The 18,686-nt window shown below is 35.4% G+C and overlaps 2 protein-coding genes across 3 annotated transcripts; one reads left to right on the top strand and one right to left on the bottom strand.

Annotated features, from left to right (window-relative positions):
- The first annotated feature begins 1,921 nt into the window (after positions 1-1,921).
- On the top strand, positions 1,922-2,643 carry LOC138873410 (uncharacterized). The gene is made up of 2 exons (XM_070151880.1): positions 1,922-2,315; positions 2,420-2,643. The coding sequence occupies exons 1-2, from the start codon at positions 1,922-1,924 to the stop codon at positions 2,641-2,643; spliced, it is 618 nt and encodes a 205-aa protein (XP_070007981.1).
- A 5,263-nt stretch (positions 2,644-7,906) lies between these two features.
- Positions 7,907-14,180, bottom strand: LOC104214175 (KH domain-containing protein At5g56140). 2 transcript variants are annotated; one of them, XM_009763803.2, is made up of 7 exons: positions 13,835-14,180; positions 12,582-12,667; positions 10,560-10,705; positions 9,663-9,782; positions 9,462-9,590; positions 8,686-8,829; positions 7,907-8,572 (listed from the first exon to the last, which is right to left on the bottom strand). In XM_009763803.2, exons 1-7 carry the CDS (start codon positions 13,939-13,941, stop codon positions 8,423-8,425), a joined length of 882 nt encoding a protein of 293 aa, XP_009762105.1. In that variant the 5' UTR covers positions 13,942-14,180; the 3' UTR covers positions 7,907-8,422. The 2 variants fall into 2 exon arrangements, with proteins under 2 accessions (XP_009762105.1, XP_009762106.1); XM_009763804.2 differs by having other exon boundaries at positions 8,068-8,572; positions 9,462-9,578.
- Between the last annotated feature and the right edge of the window lie 4,506 nt (positions 14,181-18,686).

Raw genomic sequence — 18,686 nt, 5'->3', positions numbered from 1 at the left:
CGCCGCCTTCGGTCAACTCAAAAAACAGGCCAGGAAGGACATTGTTGAAGGCTCACTGAGTTCTTCTAGGTTAAAAGGAAGCACTAGACTCACTCCACGGGAACTAGCTTTTCGGTGTTGTGTTCATGCCCACATGTATAGATAGACCTGGTGATGCTCCTCCCTAGTAGGTGTACGATCCAGCTGTTTGTTGTTGCTCTCCACTTCCTCAGAGTAGTTGTTCAGAAGTCAATAGGTACTGAAGCAAATGTTATAAATGTATTGGGTATGGTGGGCCCTATCCCATCCAGGTTGTGTAAACGTATGTTTCTTTTAGTACTCTTAGAGGCTTGCATACTAGAACTAGCATTCGGTTGCATGTAAGGTTAGGTATGACTATGTCGGTGGCAGCGATGATCATATATAAAACGCCAATGTTTTTTTGTTAACCAATTGTACAACTATGTTAAGAACTAGGGGTGTACATGAGGCGGTTTGGTTCGGTTTTTTATTAAACCAAAATCAAACCAACTATGTCGGTTTACTAAATTTATAATCAAAACAAACCAACATAAATTCAATTTTTTCAGTTTCGGTTTTAGTCGATTTTCTTGTTTTCCTCGATTTTTCGGATTATTTTCGATTTTTTTTTAGTTATATTGTGCTTGAAAAAGAGATCAAATACTCATCAATTGTCCGCATGATTACTATTCATTAAAATAATCTATGAGGAATACCAATTGTTCGTATGAATCATAATTCCAAGACCTTCCATAATAGAAAATGACAACAAACATGTGATAAAGCAAAGCACTGTAAACTTGATAAACCTCAACACTAAAATAATCGCCAATGATGTTAGCATAATGACAAGCAACTGCACCAAATATGTATTAAAAAGAGAAATCAAAATCTAAAATAACCTCTACCAAAGACTAAAACTTCCATTAATATAAAATATTTTTATTGAAACATCCAAGTCCAATATGTTAAAATTAGCGGATGTCAAGATGCAGTCAAAATGAGTACAAAGGAAAAGAAGAGAACTGATATGTCGGGTTTCAGTTTGGGCTTCAAATTTAGGTTATGTAGATAGAATCTACTTAGTGGATAGTGAATTTATAAGCCCACACAAAAATAATATCTCAAGACATTGACAATTATAAAATAGTTTAGAAAATATATACAAATTAGATTTTAATGATAATTTTTTATGTATAAATATATATATATGTATATATATGTATGTATGTATGCCGGTTTGGTTTAGATTCGATTTGACTTTTTTTTTTGTTAATACCAAACCAAATCAAGAGTGATCGGTTTTTATTTTCCAACACCAAACCAACCAAACCAAACCAAAAGTCAATTTTTTTCTTCGATTTGACTTGGTTGGTCGGTTCAGTTTGGTTTGACGGTTTGGCTTGTACACCCTAAGAACAATTGTAAATATGTATAAAATATCAATGTTTCCTTGCTGTTATGATAAATATCACATTATGGTGGATGTATACTCTTCTTCCATGATCTTCATCTCAAATGCTTAATGACATATTCAATAACATATTTTGTATGTTCAATGACATATTCCATGACATATTTTCTTCACTTTTTATGCCTATATAAAGACCTTGTAATAGATAGGAAAATACACACAATTGAAGAAGAAATAAGAATCTCTCTTCCTCTCTTTTTCTCTATATCTCTTAGTTTATTTTTGCTTGTTCTATATTGTTATTTTGGATTATATTTTATAACACGTTATCAGCACGAGGCTCTACCATCTCAAGAAGATCTTTGAGAAAATTAAGGTATATTTTTTCTCAAATTTGTATTTTTTTTAATTATGTCTGATATTATGAAAATAAAGTTCGTTGCCCTTAAAATTTCGGGCAAGAACTATATGATATGGGTATTGGATGTTGAAATCCATTTAGATGCAATGGGTCTTGGAGACTCCATTGAAGATAAAGATAAAGCATCTACTCAAGACTGTGCTAAAGCCTTGATTTTCTTGCGCCATCACCTTGATGAAGGGTTGAAAATTGAATATCTCACAGTTAAAGATCCACTTGTTTTGTGGAATGGCTTAAAGGAAAGATATGACAACTTAAAGTTGATCACTCTTCCACAAGCACGATATGATTGGGCTCATCTTAGGCTCCAAGACTTTAAGTCTGTTTCTGAATATAATTCTGCTATGTTTAGAATTACTTCTAAATTGAAATTCTGTGGAGATAATATCAGTGACTATGATATGCTTGAAAAAACGTTTACAATGTTTCATGCCTCCAATATGGTCTTGCAACAAAGTACCGAGAAAAAGGTTTCACAAAGTACTCTCAGTTGATTTCTCTTCTACTTGTGGCTGAACGAAATAATGAATTGCTTATAAGAAATTACGAAAATCGACCTACTGGGTCTACACCATTGCCTAAAGAGGATGAGGTGTATTCCCATTATGCTAATCGTGGAAAAGATCGTGGCCATATTCGTGGTCGTGGTCGTGGTCTTGGTCGTGGCCATGTCCAAGGAAGAAATTTTCCTAGTGTTAATCATCCTCCAACGAAAAATAACTTCCAAAAATGTAAAGGGAAAGATGAGAAGCAAAACGCAAAGGGTTCAGAAACTAAATGCTATCGTTGCGGTGGAAAAGGGCATTGACAAAAATTTGTCACATACCAAAATATTTGGTTGAGCTTTATCAAGCATCTCTGAAGAATAAAGGCCCTGAAGCCAATCTTGTCTATGACAATGAATATGACATCACCCACTTGGATGTGGCAGATATTTTTGAGCACCTTGATGAAAAAATAAACAACTTGATCGGTGATGGATCTGTCGTTAGAGATGATTGAGCAATTTAATTTTTATATTTTCCTATTCATAGTATCTAATGAATAAACATCTCGTAATTTTTATTGCACTTTATAATTCTTCTTATGTAGTTCTTAAGAATATTTTTATTTCCGAAATTTTATAAATTTCACAAACAAGGAGTAATATCCTATTAATTAGTATTCTATTCTTAGTGATCTTTTAACAATTTTAACTTTCCTTTACGTTGCTTTAATTCTCTTTAAGAAAAGGTTTACAAGCACTTTGGAACAACTTTTATTACTTCACCCTCAATTGTTTTTTATGAGTATGTTCTTTTCTTACACGGATCAATTATTTTTCATACAATATGTAGGAAAATGCAAATAATTTATACATGTAAATAAATTTGTTTTAGTTGTATTAATCATATGTGTACTTGTATTATTTTTGTTGCGTAATTATTTGTATAATAATTAAAATTTGCCAGAAAATGCATTAAAGGCTGCTATTGAATTATTGGTTTAACTTTATTTCTTTCCCATTTTTCTCTAAAAAATACTAATATTTATTCATATACTTCTTTTGTATGTCAAACTATGGGAAGCAAATATGGATATCTTTCAAAGAAAACTTGGATCAAAGTTCAATTGTAAAAATATTTGCTTAATTGATTCATGTACGACACATAAAATATTCAAAGAGAAGAAATTCTCTCATTTAAGTATGTGTAAGGCAGATGTTACTACAATTTCTGGTAGTAGTAATCTAATTGAAGGCTCTGGAAGAGCTATTATATCTCTGCCTAAGGAAACAATAATTATCATATAGAATGCAATGTTCTCCTCCAAGTCCAAGAGGAACTTGTTGAGTTTTAAAGATATCCGCAGAAATGGATTTCATATTGAGACAATAGATAAGAACAATATGGAATATCTCATTGTTACCAAGAATGTTTCTGGCCATGAAAGGGTTATTGAGAAGTTCCATCTTTATCTTGTGGCCTGTATTGGACAAGAATTAATGCAATTGAGGCACATTCTATCATAAACCAAAAGGTTATTAATTCCAATACTTTTGTACTTTGGCATGATTGATTGGGCTATCCTGGATCAATTATGATGAGACGAATCATAGAAAACTCAAATGGGCATCCATTAAAGAATTTGAATATTCTCTTAAATAATGAATTTTCTTGCACTTCTTGTTATCAAAACAAATTAATTATTAGACCATCACCAATAAAGGTTGGGATTGAGTCCCCAACATTTTTGGAACGTATACAAGGGGACATTTGTAGACCTATTCACTCACCTAGTGGATCATTTAGATATTTTATGGTCTTAATAGATGCATCTTCTAGATGGTCTCATGTATGCCTATTGTCATCTTGCAACCTCGCGTTTGCAAAATTAATGGCACAAATAATCCGATTACGGGCATAATTTCCCGATAATCCAATTAAATTTATTAGACTTGATAATGCTGCTGAGTTTTCATCCCAAGCATTTAATGATTATTGCTTATCAATTGGGATAAAAACGGAACATCTTGTAGCTCATGTTCACACTCAAAATGGCCTTGTAGAGTCTTTAATTAAACGTATGCAATTGATAGCAAGACCGTTACTCATGAAAACGAAGTTGCCCACTTCTGTTTGGGGTCACGCCATTTTGCATGCAGCAATGCTAGTTCGTCTCAAACCGACAAATTATCACAAATATTCCCCATTGCAATTAGTTTTGGGTCATGAACCTAATATATCTCATCTAATAATTTTTGGATGCGCTGTATATGTGCATGTAGCACCCCCATATCGCACCAAGATGGGTCCCCAAAGAAGGTTAGGAATATATGTTGGGTTTGAATCGCCCTCCATTATTCGCTATCTTGAAATATTAATGGGGGATTTGTTCACTACTCGATTTGCAGAGTTGATTCGATGAGGCATTTTCCCCAAAAATTAGGGGGAGAAATAAGTGAAACCAAACGTGAAATTTTGTGGAAAAATACATCATTGTCTCATCTTGATCCACGTGCCTCTATTTGTGACACAGAGGTGTAAAAGATTATCCATTTGCAGAAAATAGCAAATCAAATGCCAGATACATTTACGAATCTGAAAAGGATAACAAAATCACATATCCCTTCAGAGAATGTTCCAATATGTATTGATGTCCCTATTGGACAATCTTCTAGTGTCATAGCTAATGAATCAAAAGCACGCCTAAAACGTGGCAGGCCATTAGGTTCTAAGGATCGAAATCCTAGAAAAAGAAAAACAAATGATCAAGATGACACTACGAAAGAGTCTCATGAAGAAATTCACAATTTAACCAATCCTGAGATTCATGAGGAAATCACTGAGCCTGAGACTCAAGAAAATAAGGAACTATCAATAAATCCAATCGATATTAAGACAAATTTGAATCGAGGGGATATAGTGGTGGATTATGTCTTTTCATATAATGTTGCATCTAGCATTACGCAAGAAAGTGAGGATCTTGAACCTCAATCTGTTGGAGAATATCGACAAAGACTTGATTGGCCAAAATGGCAAGAAGCAATCCAATTAGAGTTAAGTTCACTTGCAAAACGTGAAGTTTTTGGGCCTGTAGTCCAAACACCTAATGGTGTTAAGACTGTTGGCTATAAATGGGTCTTTGTACGCAAAAGGAATGAGAAAAATGAGGTACAAAGATATAAGGCACGCCTTGTTGCACAAGGATTTTCACAAAGGCCTGGTGTCGATTATGAAAAGACATATTCTCCTGTTATGGATGCTATAAGATTCCGTTATCTCATTAATTTTGCTGTCCATGAAAAGCTTGACATGCATTTAATGGATGTAGTTACAGCCTACCTTTACCGCTCACTTGATAATGAGATATACATGAAAATTCCCGAGGGATTTAAAATGCCTAACGCACAGAATTCAAATTCCCGGGAAACATTTTCAATCAAATTGCAAAGATCTTTGTATGGTCTAAAGCAATCAGGGAGAATGTGGTATAACCGTCTTAGTGAGTATTTATTAAAGGAGGGTTATATAAATGATGTCATTTGTCCATGTGTTTTTATAAAGAAAACAACATCGGAATTTGTTGTACTTGCCGTATATGTCGATGACATAAGCCTTATTGGAACTCCTACAGAACTCCAAAAGGCAATTGATTATTTAAAGAAGGAATTCGAGATGAAAGATCTCGGAAAGACAAAATTAAGTCTCGGTTTGCAAATTGAACATTTGACAAATGGGATTTTTGTTCATCAATATGCCTACATAAAAAAGGTATTGAAACGGTTTTACATGGATGGAGCACATCCATTAAGGACTCCAATGATTGTTCGATCACTTGATGTGAATAAGGACCCGTTTCGACCTCAAGAAAAGAATGAAGAGCTTCTTGGTCCTGAAGTACCATATCTTAGTGCAATTGGTGCACTAATGTATCTTGCTAACACTACAAGGCCAGACATAACTTTTTCGGTTAATGTCTTAGCAAGACATAGCTCTGCTCCTACAAGGAGACACTGGAATGGGATCAAATACATATTGCGATATCTAAAAAGGACTACCGATATGGGCTTATTTTATGGCAATGATTGCAATCCTGATCTTGTTGGTTATGCCGATGCTGGGTATTTATCTAACCCGCATAAGGCTCGATCTCAAACAGGTTATGTATTTACATATGGCGGCACTGCCATATCTTGGCGATCGACTAAGCAATCAATCGTGGCTACTTCTTCTAATCATGCTGAGATAATTGTTATTCATGAAGCAAGTCGAGAATGTATTTGGTTGAGGTCTATAATATATCTTATCCGAGACAAATGTGGTTTGAAGTGTGACAAAATACCCACAATTTTGTATGAAGACAATGCAGCATGCATAGCCCAATTGAAGGGAGGATTCATAAAAGGAGATAGGACAAAGCACATTTCACCAAAGTTATTTTTTACACATGATCTTCAAAAGAATGGTGATATCAATATGCAACAGATTCGTTCAAGTGATAATATGGCTGATTTGTTCACCAAATCTCTACCGACATCAACCTTCAAGAAACTGGTGTACAAGATTGGGATGCGAAGGCTCAAGGATGTGAGTTGATGCTCTCATTAGGGGGAGTTAATACGCGTTCTTTTTCCCTTACAAGGTTTTGTCCTACTGGGTTTTTCTTGCAAGATTTTTAACGAGGCAACCAAAAGGCGTATTTTTAAACATGTGTACTCTTTTTCCTTCACTAGGATTTTTTCCCATAAGGTTTTTTCCTAGTAAAGTTTACGAGGCACATTATCTATGGACATTCATGGGGGAGTGTTGTGATAAATATCACATTATGGTGGATGTCTACTCTTTTTCCATGATCTTCATCTCAAATGCTTAATGACATATTCAATGACATATTTTGTATGTTCAATGACATATTCCATGACACATTTTCTTCACTTTTTATGCCTATATAAAGGCCTTGTAATAGATAGGAAAATATATACAATTGAAGAAGAAATAAGAATCTCTCTTCCTCTCTTTCTCTCTATATCTCTTAGTTTATTTTTGTTTATTCTATATTGTTATTTTGGGTTATATTTTATAACACTTGCAATATAGTTATTCACATTTTAAATTCTAATATTCATTACTTAGAAGCCTCAATGGCCTAGATTTTATGAATAAAAAAATGTAAGGGCATGTGTCAGTTCGTACAGGCCTTAAGGGTGTGGCCGTCGCACCTCCCAAGGTTGAGGTATGACAAGCAAAAGCAATATTATAATTTTTTAATACATGAATAAACACCTATAAAGACAAAACTACCCTTTCAAAAATCTTTTCCAAATCCTTCCCAAGTTTTTCTACCTTTTTGTAAACAAATATTTTTAAAAAAAAAATTATGCAATGCATGTTGTTTTTAATACATCAAACCAAACAATCGATAAAAAATAATCTCCAACATTACTAATACACCCTACTCAATACAATTCTTATAAACCCTACCAAACGAACCCTTAAAGAGTCTTCGGTTAGGATCAAGATGAGAGGTAAGCAGGAATGCACCAATTATACAACCATGAGCGCATACACGCAAAGACTTAACACAAACAATAAATAAATACCATGTGCTTGATGTGCACATAATTAAGATGAATGCTCCCCTAAAATAATACTAATAGAACATGTTCCAAAAGGAGTGCAGAAAAGGCACCAACTGCAGCGACTTGTAAATATTCAACCCACTTTTTTCTTCTTTTTTTGTTTTTTCCCCTTTTTCCAGTACACACACGCCTCGCTACCATTACAGGCATTCCCACACCATCAATCACTAGAAATTAATGGAATAATACAACGACATTGGTAAGACAACGCTCTGGACAAACCACCTGGCGACATCAAACCCCTAACCGGTCCACTACTATGAATTACTAAATCTTCCCCAACCAGAACATAAACACACTTCATATCATATAGAGACAAGTTAGAACTGGCACAGAACAGCACCAGTGCCCCGATGGCAGTGCGAGGCATCTTGACTTAATAGCAACACCTGTTGCATAAGACCTGCTGCTGGTTAATGGTGTGTATCAATGCACAAGCTCCAAACCCCACCAGAGAAGGAATTGATCACCCCCTGGTTTTAGCCCTCTTCATCCCAAGGCTGTTGTGGAAGGGGGAAACAGAACCAGACATTTGAGAACCTTCTTCACGAAGAGTACCATTAAGCATAGCAAGTTCACGTAGCTGCTGTTTTTTATAGAAATCCTGGGACTCATCCTGCATTTGGAGGAAGATGAAGAAAAGACAATAGTGAACATCAACTCTCCACTTTTGAAAATGTGTATGATACTAGACAAAAATGACAACTTGCAAATCTATGTTGAAACTACCATAGGCTTGAGCAGATCTTCCAATATCTCACGTGCTTGCAATAGCCGAGCATCAATTATCTCCACTGGCAGTTCAGCCTCCACAATAACATGAAGAGGCTCATTCAGATGCTCATATCCCGGTTTGCCTCTCATCATTTCTTCCTTCATATGTCAAAAGTAAATTATCATGTTACATGTTGCTCTTCCATGGAAAACAGGAGTAATTACATCTTTTAACAGCATACACACAACAGTTGAGAAAGATGATTCCAAGCGACAAAATTGTACAAATTACAACCTGAGTACCACCTCAGACTACCCAATGACACTACCAGAGTTCCTGACAATTCTAATGGCTGGATTCCAAATTTCACCTCAACCAAAATACTTTTAATACATAAATTTTGCACCAACCTATTGAGTGTGGAAAGGCCCAACCTAAGTCATCACAGATGAATCAACTGAACAAGCCAAAAAAGGCTATCTCTAACTTTATCAAGCACTTCAAAACACATCATCAGCCAATATGAATAGTACTGGAATACACACCTAGATAAGCAATACAAACTCTACAAGAAGATAATAGTCTTTGCAACGAGCTTCGGCTATTAACTAATGGCCAAAAAAAGTGAACCAGTAGCTTCATTTATCACCACAGCTAATCAGCCGGCAAAACAATTCAACTCAATGTAATTACCCTGGGACAAGACCAGGAGGAACGGAGAAGGAAACAGAGGTCGCCTCTCATGTTTATTTCATGGGTTCTCAAATATTACGTCATCCCACAATATTACCTTTATTGGATCCTTGATGCTTCCGCGTCCTCTTATCAGAACCCGGCACTCGGTAGTAGCTTCCACTCGTTTTAGAGAGTTCCCTCTAGGGCCCAGTAGGCGCCCCACAAAATTGTACTGCAAATGTGACTAAAACACACACTCAAGGTGATGTAGCCAAAGCATGAATAACAGGATGGAAAAATACATAATAGTTCATACATTAGGATATTGGTCCACGGGTATATCAATTCTGAGTGTTCGCTTCACTATGAGGCCTGATGAGTTACTTTGAGTATTAAGCCAGCTTTGAGTAGATGGTGAGTGCATTAAACCCGATATCTGGACATCATAACCACAGAATTGGTCAAACAATTTGTACTACAGTATGGAGAACACGGAAACCTCCTAATTTTAGATAACCAACCCTGAACCTCCTTAAGATTCAGTTGATTTAAGACATCCCAAAATCCAAGAAATACAAGAGGAATATTAAGAAAGCACATACTAGATGTATGCAAGTTTATAGAAAACAAATAAAGACAACAAGCCACTAATTACAAATGCAATTTTAACAAATAGACACACAGTGAGACCCTTAAACAGAACAGATCTTGATGAATTTGATTATCTAGGAAATAAAGTGCTGATGATTTTTCAAAAACCAATAACCTGATTTTCCAATGTGTCACATTGGCTGAAAGCATCCTATAATTGTTAGCAGAATTGAACGTAAAGAGTTTGTTATTCAGGTTCTGCATAACAAGCCCCAAACATTCTAATGAGAAAATTATTCAAATCAACACAGAGTAAGATGCTCCTGTGCTGTCATAGGCATCTAGATCTATTTCTAAAATTTAGCTGGACGTTAGTATATCAGAACAGTAAGACACCTAGTAACTAAAAGCAAAATCCTAAATCAAGATGCTGAGATTAAACTAATATATCAGTGTCGCTGTTGTTAGCTTCAATTACCTGTCATGAGACAAGTGGAGATAGAAGTTAAAAACACTTAAAATGGAATCAAGTTAGCATGGAAAGTAAACTTTTGTCAGAAAAGCTTTTCAAAGACAAAGAATTAGATCTAAAAGAGGTTATGTTAATAGTTAGTATCCATACTTCTGATTGAAATGGTGATGCCCATCTGTCCATATTAGCTCCTCCATTTGAATACATTCCTCCTGAAGCCAGGGGGCTAGCTTGTTCAAACCCACTTTGATCTAAAACTGAAGCATTCCCCAACAGTGTAGTTACACGCAAAAGTTCTGCTTCAAAAATGTCAATTTCCAAGAATAAGACGTACCAGTTAGCAGTGGTTAATAAATCAGTTAGCAGCCACCACAAAATGGACAACAAGACGGATCCTTCATTGGTTAGTTATCTCACGGATTTTACAGGAAAAAATAATTTGTTAAAGCAATCAGTTAAATGGCATGGACAGAAGAAACTCCTAGGGTTGCTGATTTGCAGAAATCAAACAGATCAATACTCTAGGTGGTTCTTCTAGAAACCTGTTCTTTGAAATGCATAATGTCTGTCAGATGAATGGCTGAAACCTCACACAATAATAAAAGGAAATGGAGAGGAAGGAGCATCTCCAATGAAGAGAAGAATAGTAGGGGTAGGAAGCGTGGGGCGAAGAACCTAAGGCACAATTAGACCAAAAAAACCAACGCATTAGTACAGGCACTTGAAGGCACCTTTTTTCATGTGAAGATGCCAAACTGTGACATCAAGATATACAATCTTCTCAATAACAAATACTACCCCTGCCATTTCAAGGGATTCAGTATGACACTTGACAGAAATCAGAAGCAAAAATTGTTTTTATAGAAGAAGAAGAAGAAGAAGAAGAAGAAGAAGAAGAAGAAGAAGAAGAAGAAGAAGAAGAAGAAGAAGAAGAAGAAGACAAAACCTAGCTGAAGAAGGAGCACATTATGCGGACAACAGCAAAAAACCACAACTAGGTTGACACGGTCCTGATTAGTTAGTTGTAATAAAAAGAAAATTATTCCTTAATGGTCCAACTTGTCTTCGGCCATATCCTCCACCATTTCCTAGACATTTAAAAGCAGTTGTACGAAAAGAAAAATTCTTCCTTATAGGTCTAACCTGTCCATGGCATGCCATTCGCCATTTGCAGACACATTTACAAGAGGAATAACATGCCCAGTATAACCTCTTACCGCGATATAGAAATACCCAAATGTAGGTCCATACTTTAGCTCGAGTGTTTCATCACACAACAAATCAACCCTTCCTTAATAATGGACAAGCTCCAAAAAAACACACTTCATGCCTCTTCTATCTTAAGGAACAATTTTGAAGTCCTCATCTTAATCCTGTATACTACTAGTGTTGGACAATTGGTCATATTAAAGTTTCCAATTTTTTCTTTCTATCGACTCCTTTTGACAGTCAGTGGCACATGCAGAAGTGCACGTTTCTTCTTTTCCGGATCAGTTACAGGCTACAGCACTAAATAGTACTAGAACAAAAGTGTAGGATACAAGGGACAAAGAATGGGACAATCAAGTATTATTTCCAACATATAGGAAATAAACACTGATTCAACACCATGACTGTCCTAACCTCTTCTCTCTCTTGCTAGTGGGTGGTCACAATTTTATTTACAAACAAATTTGTGACAAGCTCCGCCGTTAAAATGTAAACCCTATTCTCTCACTGAATTATTACGACACATCTTTAATACACTCCCAATAAGCAGAAACGCCTCAGCAGACCATGGAAGAAGGAAAGTTGGGATACTAATACCTGTTTTATGGGCCAAATATATAGTCAAGCATGAATAACAAAAAGACATTCATGGAATACACAAGTAGAGTTGTGAATCATCCAGAAAAAAGAGTGATGACCACCATTACATAGAAAACTCAAACTTGAATTAAATTTACATTCAATTAGCAAAACAGAAGCATGAATGGGATTTACCATCTCATTATTTTTCAATAAGAGGATTACCATCTTCTCCAAAAAAAAATCATGTACCTAGTAACTTAAAATGCTTTTTCAGCCTCATTATTTATCTTTTGACTTCTTATCATGCAAAAGCAATAAAGTTTACTTAATGATATCAGAAACACAAGTGCTAAAATAATCAAAATTCAACTTCCTACTCACCCTGATTCAGCAATCGATAGCAATGAGGAAGGACAGGCACAAATGGGCTGATTTTGTGGCGTTCCGCAAGTAACTCTGAGAGATACCTGTTAACACACATTGACAAATTAAAGACTCACAATAATTTATGGTATACGTACAAAACAAGAATAAAATCATCCGTACATCTATCAAAATTTTCAGCTTATATTGCCAAGCTAGAGGCTCCAGCTTCTAACAATTTTTGAGTTATTATACCAATGAAAGAATGCAGATAATTGAATCCTTCAGCTTAATGTTTAAGGAAATTCATTTCGGGACCGGAGGGGGAAGTCTTTCACTAATATTCAAAACTAAACTGTTCCAACCCAAATATATTACACGCACACAACTTTTTGTAAGATCGAAAAAACCAATTTACATAGTGCAACGAGGTCTCCTTGTTAAGTCTATCACTTAAAGCTTCTCCTTGTTAAGTCTATTACTTGACTGCAGTAGAATAAGCAAAAATAAGCTCTAAACTTCAGTGAGTAGAACCAGGGTGTTAATCAAAAGAACAGAATTTTAGTATGTCAGTGGGTGCAACAGGTCGAACCACAGATGATAAGCATAACCGCCACAAAGTAGTATTGGGCGTAGTGGTACTCCACATCCACCAACTTAAAACCCCAGATCCACTTCGACGGATAAGTGTTGTAGAAGGAGAAAAAGGATCTTGGAAAGTTGGATTATCAATGCCTGAGTAGTTCAAGCAAGGAGAGTGAATCTTTACTTTACAGCTGTTATTCTCTTAGTTTCTTAGAAGAAGATTGGACAAAATGATCTGAAGGAAGGGGAAATCAATAATTAACAGCTTTCCATAGGGACAAAGCATACAACTTTTTGAAGCAACAAACCTAATAAAAGTATTCGAATGGGTGCAAAGAATTCATATGGGCAATCCTTGACCGTTTGGAATTGAGGCAGAGTTTATTGAACCTCAAACTGATTCTTTAAACTAAAATAGAAAACAGTTAAACCAGATCTTTCATTTCGGACAAAACAGACTACAAAAAGGAAAAAAGAAAAATGAGGTCATAATCACAAAATAGATTTAAAGCAGCATATAAAGGGAGGCAAAGCAAGATTAAAAAAAAAACTAAAGATCGGATATAAGCTAATCAAGTTCAGCACGATCCACAAGTAAGTATATAACCACATGAATCCACAAAGACGAAGATTTCAAATTTATATACATATAAAAAGGAAGTTGTAGAGAAAAGGGGGAAACGCACTTTTCTTGGTCGGCGAGGGCAGAGGAAGCAGAGCGAAGACCACCGATGTGAGGAGAGTGAGGAGCAGAGGGAGATGGTGAGTAGGCCATGTACCTGCCGGACGACATATTTACCGGTGGCGGAGGAAAATTCTGACGACGACGGCGGCGGCGGCGGCCAGATTCACCCACTTTTCACTTTCCTAGGAGAGTCCCCCTCTTTCCCTCTTTTGGACTGGCAATGACCTGATATTAGTCCATTTATTATAAGGCGTCGGTGGTTTGAGGAGAGTAAAATTTGGTATATTTAGCTTTTGTATTTGTATTATGTTGAGAGAAAAAAAAAAAAAAAGAGTTTTTTATCATCACTGTCTGCTGGAACGGCATAGAATTTCTCATATCTTAATCTCAGATCTGTAATTGGAGTCTTGAAATTAAATTCTCTTTTTTACGACAAACCTGCTCTTCTCATATAATATATATCTATTTATATACTATATTAAAAGCACGAAGGTCTTTAGCGAAATATTGTTCGCCTTTTTTACCCTTTAAAAATAGATTATATATTGGATATAATCATAATTTAGTTATTCTCCTAATATTTAGGATTTTAAAATAATCTAAAATTATAGTTATTAAATATTACCTTATTCGAACTACATATGTATAGAAACACCTAATTATTAGGAATTCAAAATCAAATAGAAAATTAATTATAAACCTTTTGCTTATTTGAATTATATAAAGTAATTATGACTTTTTTCATATATGTCTTAGATAAAGTGCATATAAACGTACGTTGGAAATCTGCTAATAAAAATGTAGATCTTATTTTAAGTCTTCAAAAATTGAAGATTAGAATTTGGAAGTTTTTGCAAATACTTAAGATATAACAACATATGAGTTCAATCTAATGAAACAGTTAAAAGAGAAAAAGAAAACATAATTAAAGAAGGTATAAATCGATATTCTTTATTGAGTCAGTTATATAAAATCAATATTTTTTAAATATAAATTACACTTTTACTTTATAATTCAAATATCGTTTATATGATTTTGTAAAAGTTTTATACTCATTTAGATAGGTTACACGTGCATAACACTAGTATTAATATAAATATATAAATTCTTGTACAAGTTATATCAGTATTGTATTACCCATAAGTAGTGCAGATTTTTATATTAAAATTAGTTTAGAACTTGAGCAAAAGTTAGTTAGCGTACTATACAGATCCGGTGTCTAGGAGGATAAATGTAAGCAGACCAAACAACCTCGATTAAATTGTGCAGTAGTAAAGGTTTAATACAATAACAATATACTGAGATCGACTATATGAATTTTTAATATTTTAAAAAAGGAGAGAACATAAGTGGTAAGTGGGAAAAAAGGAAGAAAAAGTGGTTCAGTGCTTTTTACTGTAGAACCAAAGACCGTCCTTGTACTTCACACTTTGGGGATTTTGTGGTTGGTGGGCTGCTTGCACTTGCTCTAATGCTCCCTTCCCTCCATTACTTTTCTTCCTCAATCTTCAACTATTTATATGACCGTACGTAGGAATTTCTCACTTTTGACCTAACAATCACTCTTCTATCCACCTTTTTGTTACATCTTTTCAAACACATTAATTAACATCTGGTACTAATTCCACTCCGTAATAAGTGATCAATTTACCTTTTTATTTTGGTCCATTTATATAATCAAGGAAAAATTTAATTTTTTCTCCAAAATTACCCTTATGTACGTATTCATAAAAAGTCTTTTACTCCTCACTTTAAATTATGCTGCAATATTTAATTAAGGGTAATTTAGTCACACTAACTATTTTTGTCTAGAATTTAGTATTTCCTTAATAGATGTGTCCAAGGCAAATTGATCACTTCTTGTGGACGGGAGTAGTTTGAAATTTTAACTAACTTCAATTCTTTTGAATTTTGTGTAAAAAGTTTACATTTTATTCTATAGATAGACTGTTATATATCCTTACTTAACATTATTTTATTGGATTATCAATCTAATAATATTATGTGTTAATCAATTATTTTCACTAAAACGAAAATTTGCAAAGTGACAACTGCATAGCAATAGCCTGTTTGGCCAAAGCTTTTTTGGGCCAAAAGTGTTTGTTTTTTTTTTGCCAAAAGCATTTTTGGCAAAAAATTGAGGTATTTGGCCAAGCTTTTGGAAGGAAAAAAAATGCTTTTGAGGAGAAGCAGAAGCAGTTTTGGAGAAGCAGAAAAAAGTAGCTTCTCTCCAAAAGCACTTTTCTAAAAAGCACTTTTGAAAAAAATACACTTAGAAACAGTTTTCAAAAGCTTGGTCAAACACTAATTACTGCTCAAAAGTGATTTTCTAATTAATTAGTCAAACACAAACTACTTCTCACCAAAAGTACTTTTTTTAAAAATACTTTTGAGAAAAGCACTTCTCAAAATAAGCTGATTTTAGAAGCTTGGCCAAACGGGCTATAAACCTTACAGATTGCTTGCTTCTGTTTTCTTCAAGCAAAATAGATGCATACTTCCTCTGAAATACTTCAACTTTTTCAAAATAAATATCACTACAAAAGAATAAAACAATTCTTCCTATAAATATTGTTTACGGTGATTTCTGCGAAATACTTGTTTACATGACAAGCACGTCAACAATTTAGAGGTATATTGTAATATTTGATCAGATATTTTTTATCTCTATTCAGGAGCCCTATTTTCCTTCTTGGTGACTCGAACCTACAATCTCATCAACCCTCTCTTAAATATCCTTTCCCTCATATTGGTTTGGTGGAGGGATGGACTCTAATTTCTTCAAAAGAAAATGAACCATATATGTGATTATGAAAGATGAATAAATGTAATGGAAGTAATATCAAGGGAAAATTAAAAGTGATTTGATTATTGACTGCAGCTCAAACATTCTTATCAACCATCCCTCGCTCCCATCAGACAAAAAAATAAGTTAGTTGGTTTATTATTACAATATAAATAATAAAAGAAAAGCTCAATTATAAAACTGATCAAATAAGCTATGTTCTTTTATATAATGGTTGGCGTTGAAGATGTCATCCACGGATATGTTTACTCTCAATATATGTAGTAAGCAACAGGTATATCCTCGTTGTTGAAATCCCATTGAAATGTTGTTATTCAAAAGAAATTACTTTTTTTTTAAAACAAATTATTACACGGGGGAGGGAGAAATGGATTTGAATCCGTCATCTCAATTTTGGAAAGCAAAAAAGTTCACAAGGTGAGTTAACCCTAAACCCGGATTCACTCGTCAAAGGAAGGTTCTAACGGTAAAATTAAAAAAAATCCTCCCTTGTTCGAAATTCTTACTATAAAATTGTATTACAAGAAAAAAAATAGTGTCGCACATATTTGACTCAAAAGATATTAAAATCTTTTTTGAACAAATCAACCAAAGATGAAGGGGTAAATCATAGTCAAACTTAATTGATTCCAGACCGAGAGATTTCATAATGATGAATGTACAGGGGATAAAGAAAATATCGACAATCTCATTAAGGTTCAATATTGCCTTCCTCCTCAGTCTCTGAGGAGAGAGAATTACAATTGTTTTTTTTCTAGAATACAAGAATGGAGCTCTTTGCTTTATTTTTCCACTCGATCAACCTCCCCCAGGTGAAAGCCTTCCTGGGCTATATATATAGTCGAAGTCCCTTTACCCTCAGAGTGACTTGACGCATTTTGGTCAATGGTGTGTTCTGGTCTTGACTTTAAGCGTTGCTCTTTTCGATTTGTCGAATATCTTGGAGGAGAAATGAAGTTGACTCTATTGATTTTCACTACCCGATTGCTTAAAAAGGGGTCGTGGGTAACTTGGTCGTGGCGGTCAAATTTTGATCAATACAGTTAGTCCCTCCGTCTGTCGGGGTCGTCCTTTGTTGGGCTCGACGGACGAATCATGTTTGTAGCATAGTCGAGAGGAATCTGACCCCCAACTTTCCATTCCTTAGTCGCGTTTTGTGGATTCTTTGGCGGAGTGGAGGTGTTCTTTTGGTACTTGTGGACCATTGCGATGGTGTCGAAATCGAAACGTCGGTTGGCACCGAAGCGTTGGTTCGTGGATGCCACCATTATGACACACGTTTCTGGGAAACTGAAACGTTTCATGCCCCATCAAATTCAAATGGCGACTATTGGGTTTCGTACTCGGGGAATTTATGTCTCTTATAAATAGGGGGGCTTGTCATTTGATTGATTCACTTCATCATTCGTTTGAGAGAGTTTTCAGATATCGTTTTTTCTGATATCTCAAATTCTTGCTTACCTTCTTGCTCACTGAAACCTTTCATCTTTTCTTCGTATTACTTCTCTTGGAGAGTTTTCTGCTAAAAATTCTTCTCGTGATGATCTCCCTACTGCTAATCCGGTACCAAAGAGCTCTGTTCAGATCACCGGAGAGGTGGATGCGGTGGAGGATGAGGAGGTTCCCTTGGTAGATGAGATTTTGCCTCGCCCCGAGAGGGACGCGATTGACTTTAATTTTAGCGGTGAAGCGGAGCCGGAACCCGTCGCTTCCGTTGTGAGAGAAAGGGGAATTGCAGATTTGAGGGAACGGTGGGGAATCCCCAATTTTGTCGAGATACGGCCGGCGGAGGAGGACGACAGAGTTCACTTCGACCGCCCCAGATATTGTGTGTTCTATGCCTACCCCTTCATTGTAGGGTACAAATTTCCTCTTCCCATATTGGTGGTAGATTTCTGCCATTACTACGAGGTTTGCCCTGCTCAGCTTTCGCCTTATTTGTACAAGTTGTTTTTTATGCTACTCAAGTTTGTGGAACTTGCCGGACGTGAGGTCACTTTGGGCCATATGCTTAGCATTTTTGCTCCACAACTGATTCGTGGTATGA

This window comes from Nicotiana sylvestris, chromosome 7 (genome assembly GCF_000393655.2).
Source record: "Nicotiana sylvestris chromosome 7, ASM39365v2, whole genome shotgun sequence".
NCBI lineage: Eukaryota > Viridiplantae > Streptophyta > Magnoliopsida > Solanales > Solanaceae > Nicotiana > Nicotiana sylvestris.
The sequence above is the reverse complement of the archived record's forward strand: the minus strand, read 5'-3'. Positions and strand labels throughout refer to the sequence as shown.

Coding starts and splice junctions, on each gene's coding strand:
- LOC138873410 (XM_070151880.1), top strand. CDS start 1,922: ATGGGTCTTGGAGACTCCATTGAAGATAAAGATAAAGCATCTACTCAA. Junction 2,316..2,419: donor CGAGAAAAAGGTTTCACAAA/GTACTCTCAGTT, acceptor CATTGCCTAAAG/AGGATGAGGTGTATTCCCAT.
- LOC104214175 (XM_009763803.2), bottom strand. CDS start 13,941: ATGTCGTCCGGCAGGTACATGGCCTACTCACCATCTCCCTCTGCTCCT. Junction 12,668..13,834: donor GCCCTCGCCGACCAAGAAAA/GTGCGTTTCCCC, acceptor GTGTGTTAACAG/GTATCTCTCAGAGTTACTTG. Junction 8,573..8,685: donor AAGATCTGCTCAAGCCTATG/GTAGTTTCAACA, acceptor CTCCAAATGCAG/GATGAGTCCCAGGATTTCTA.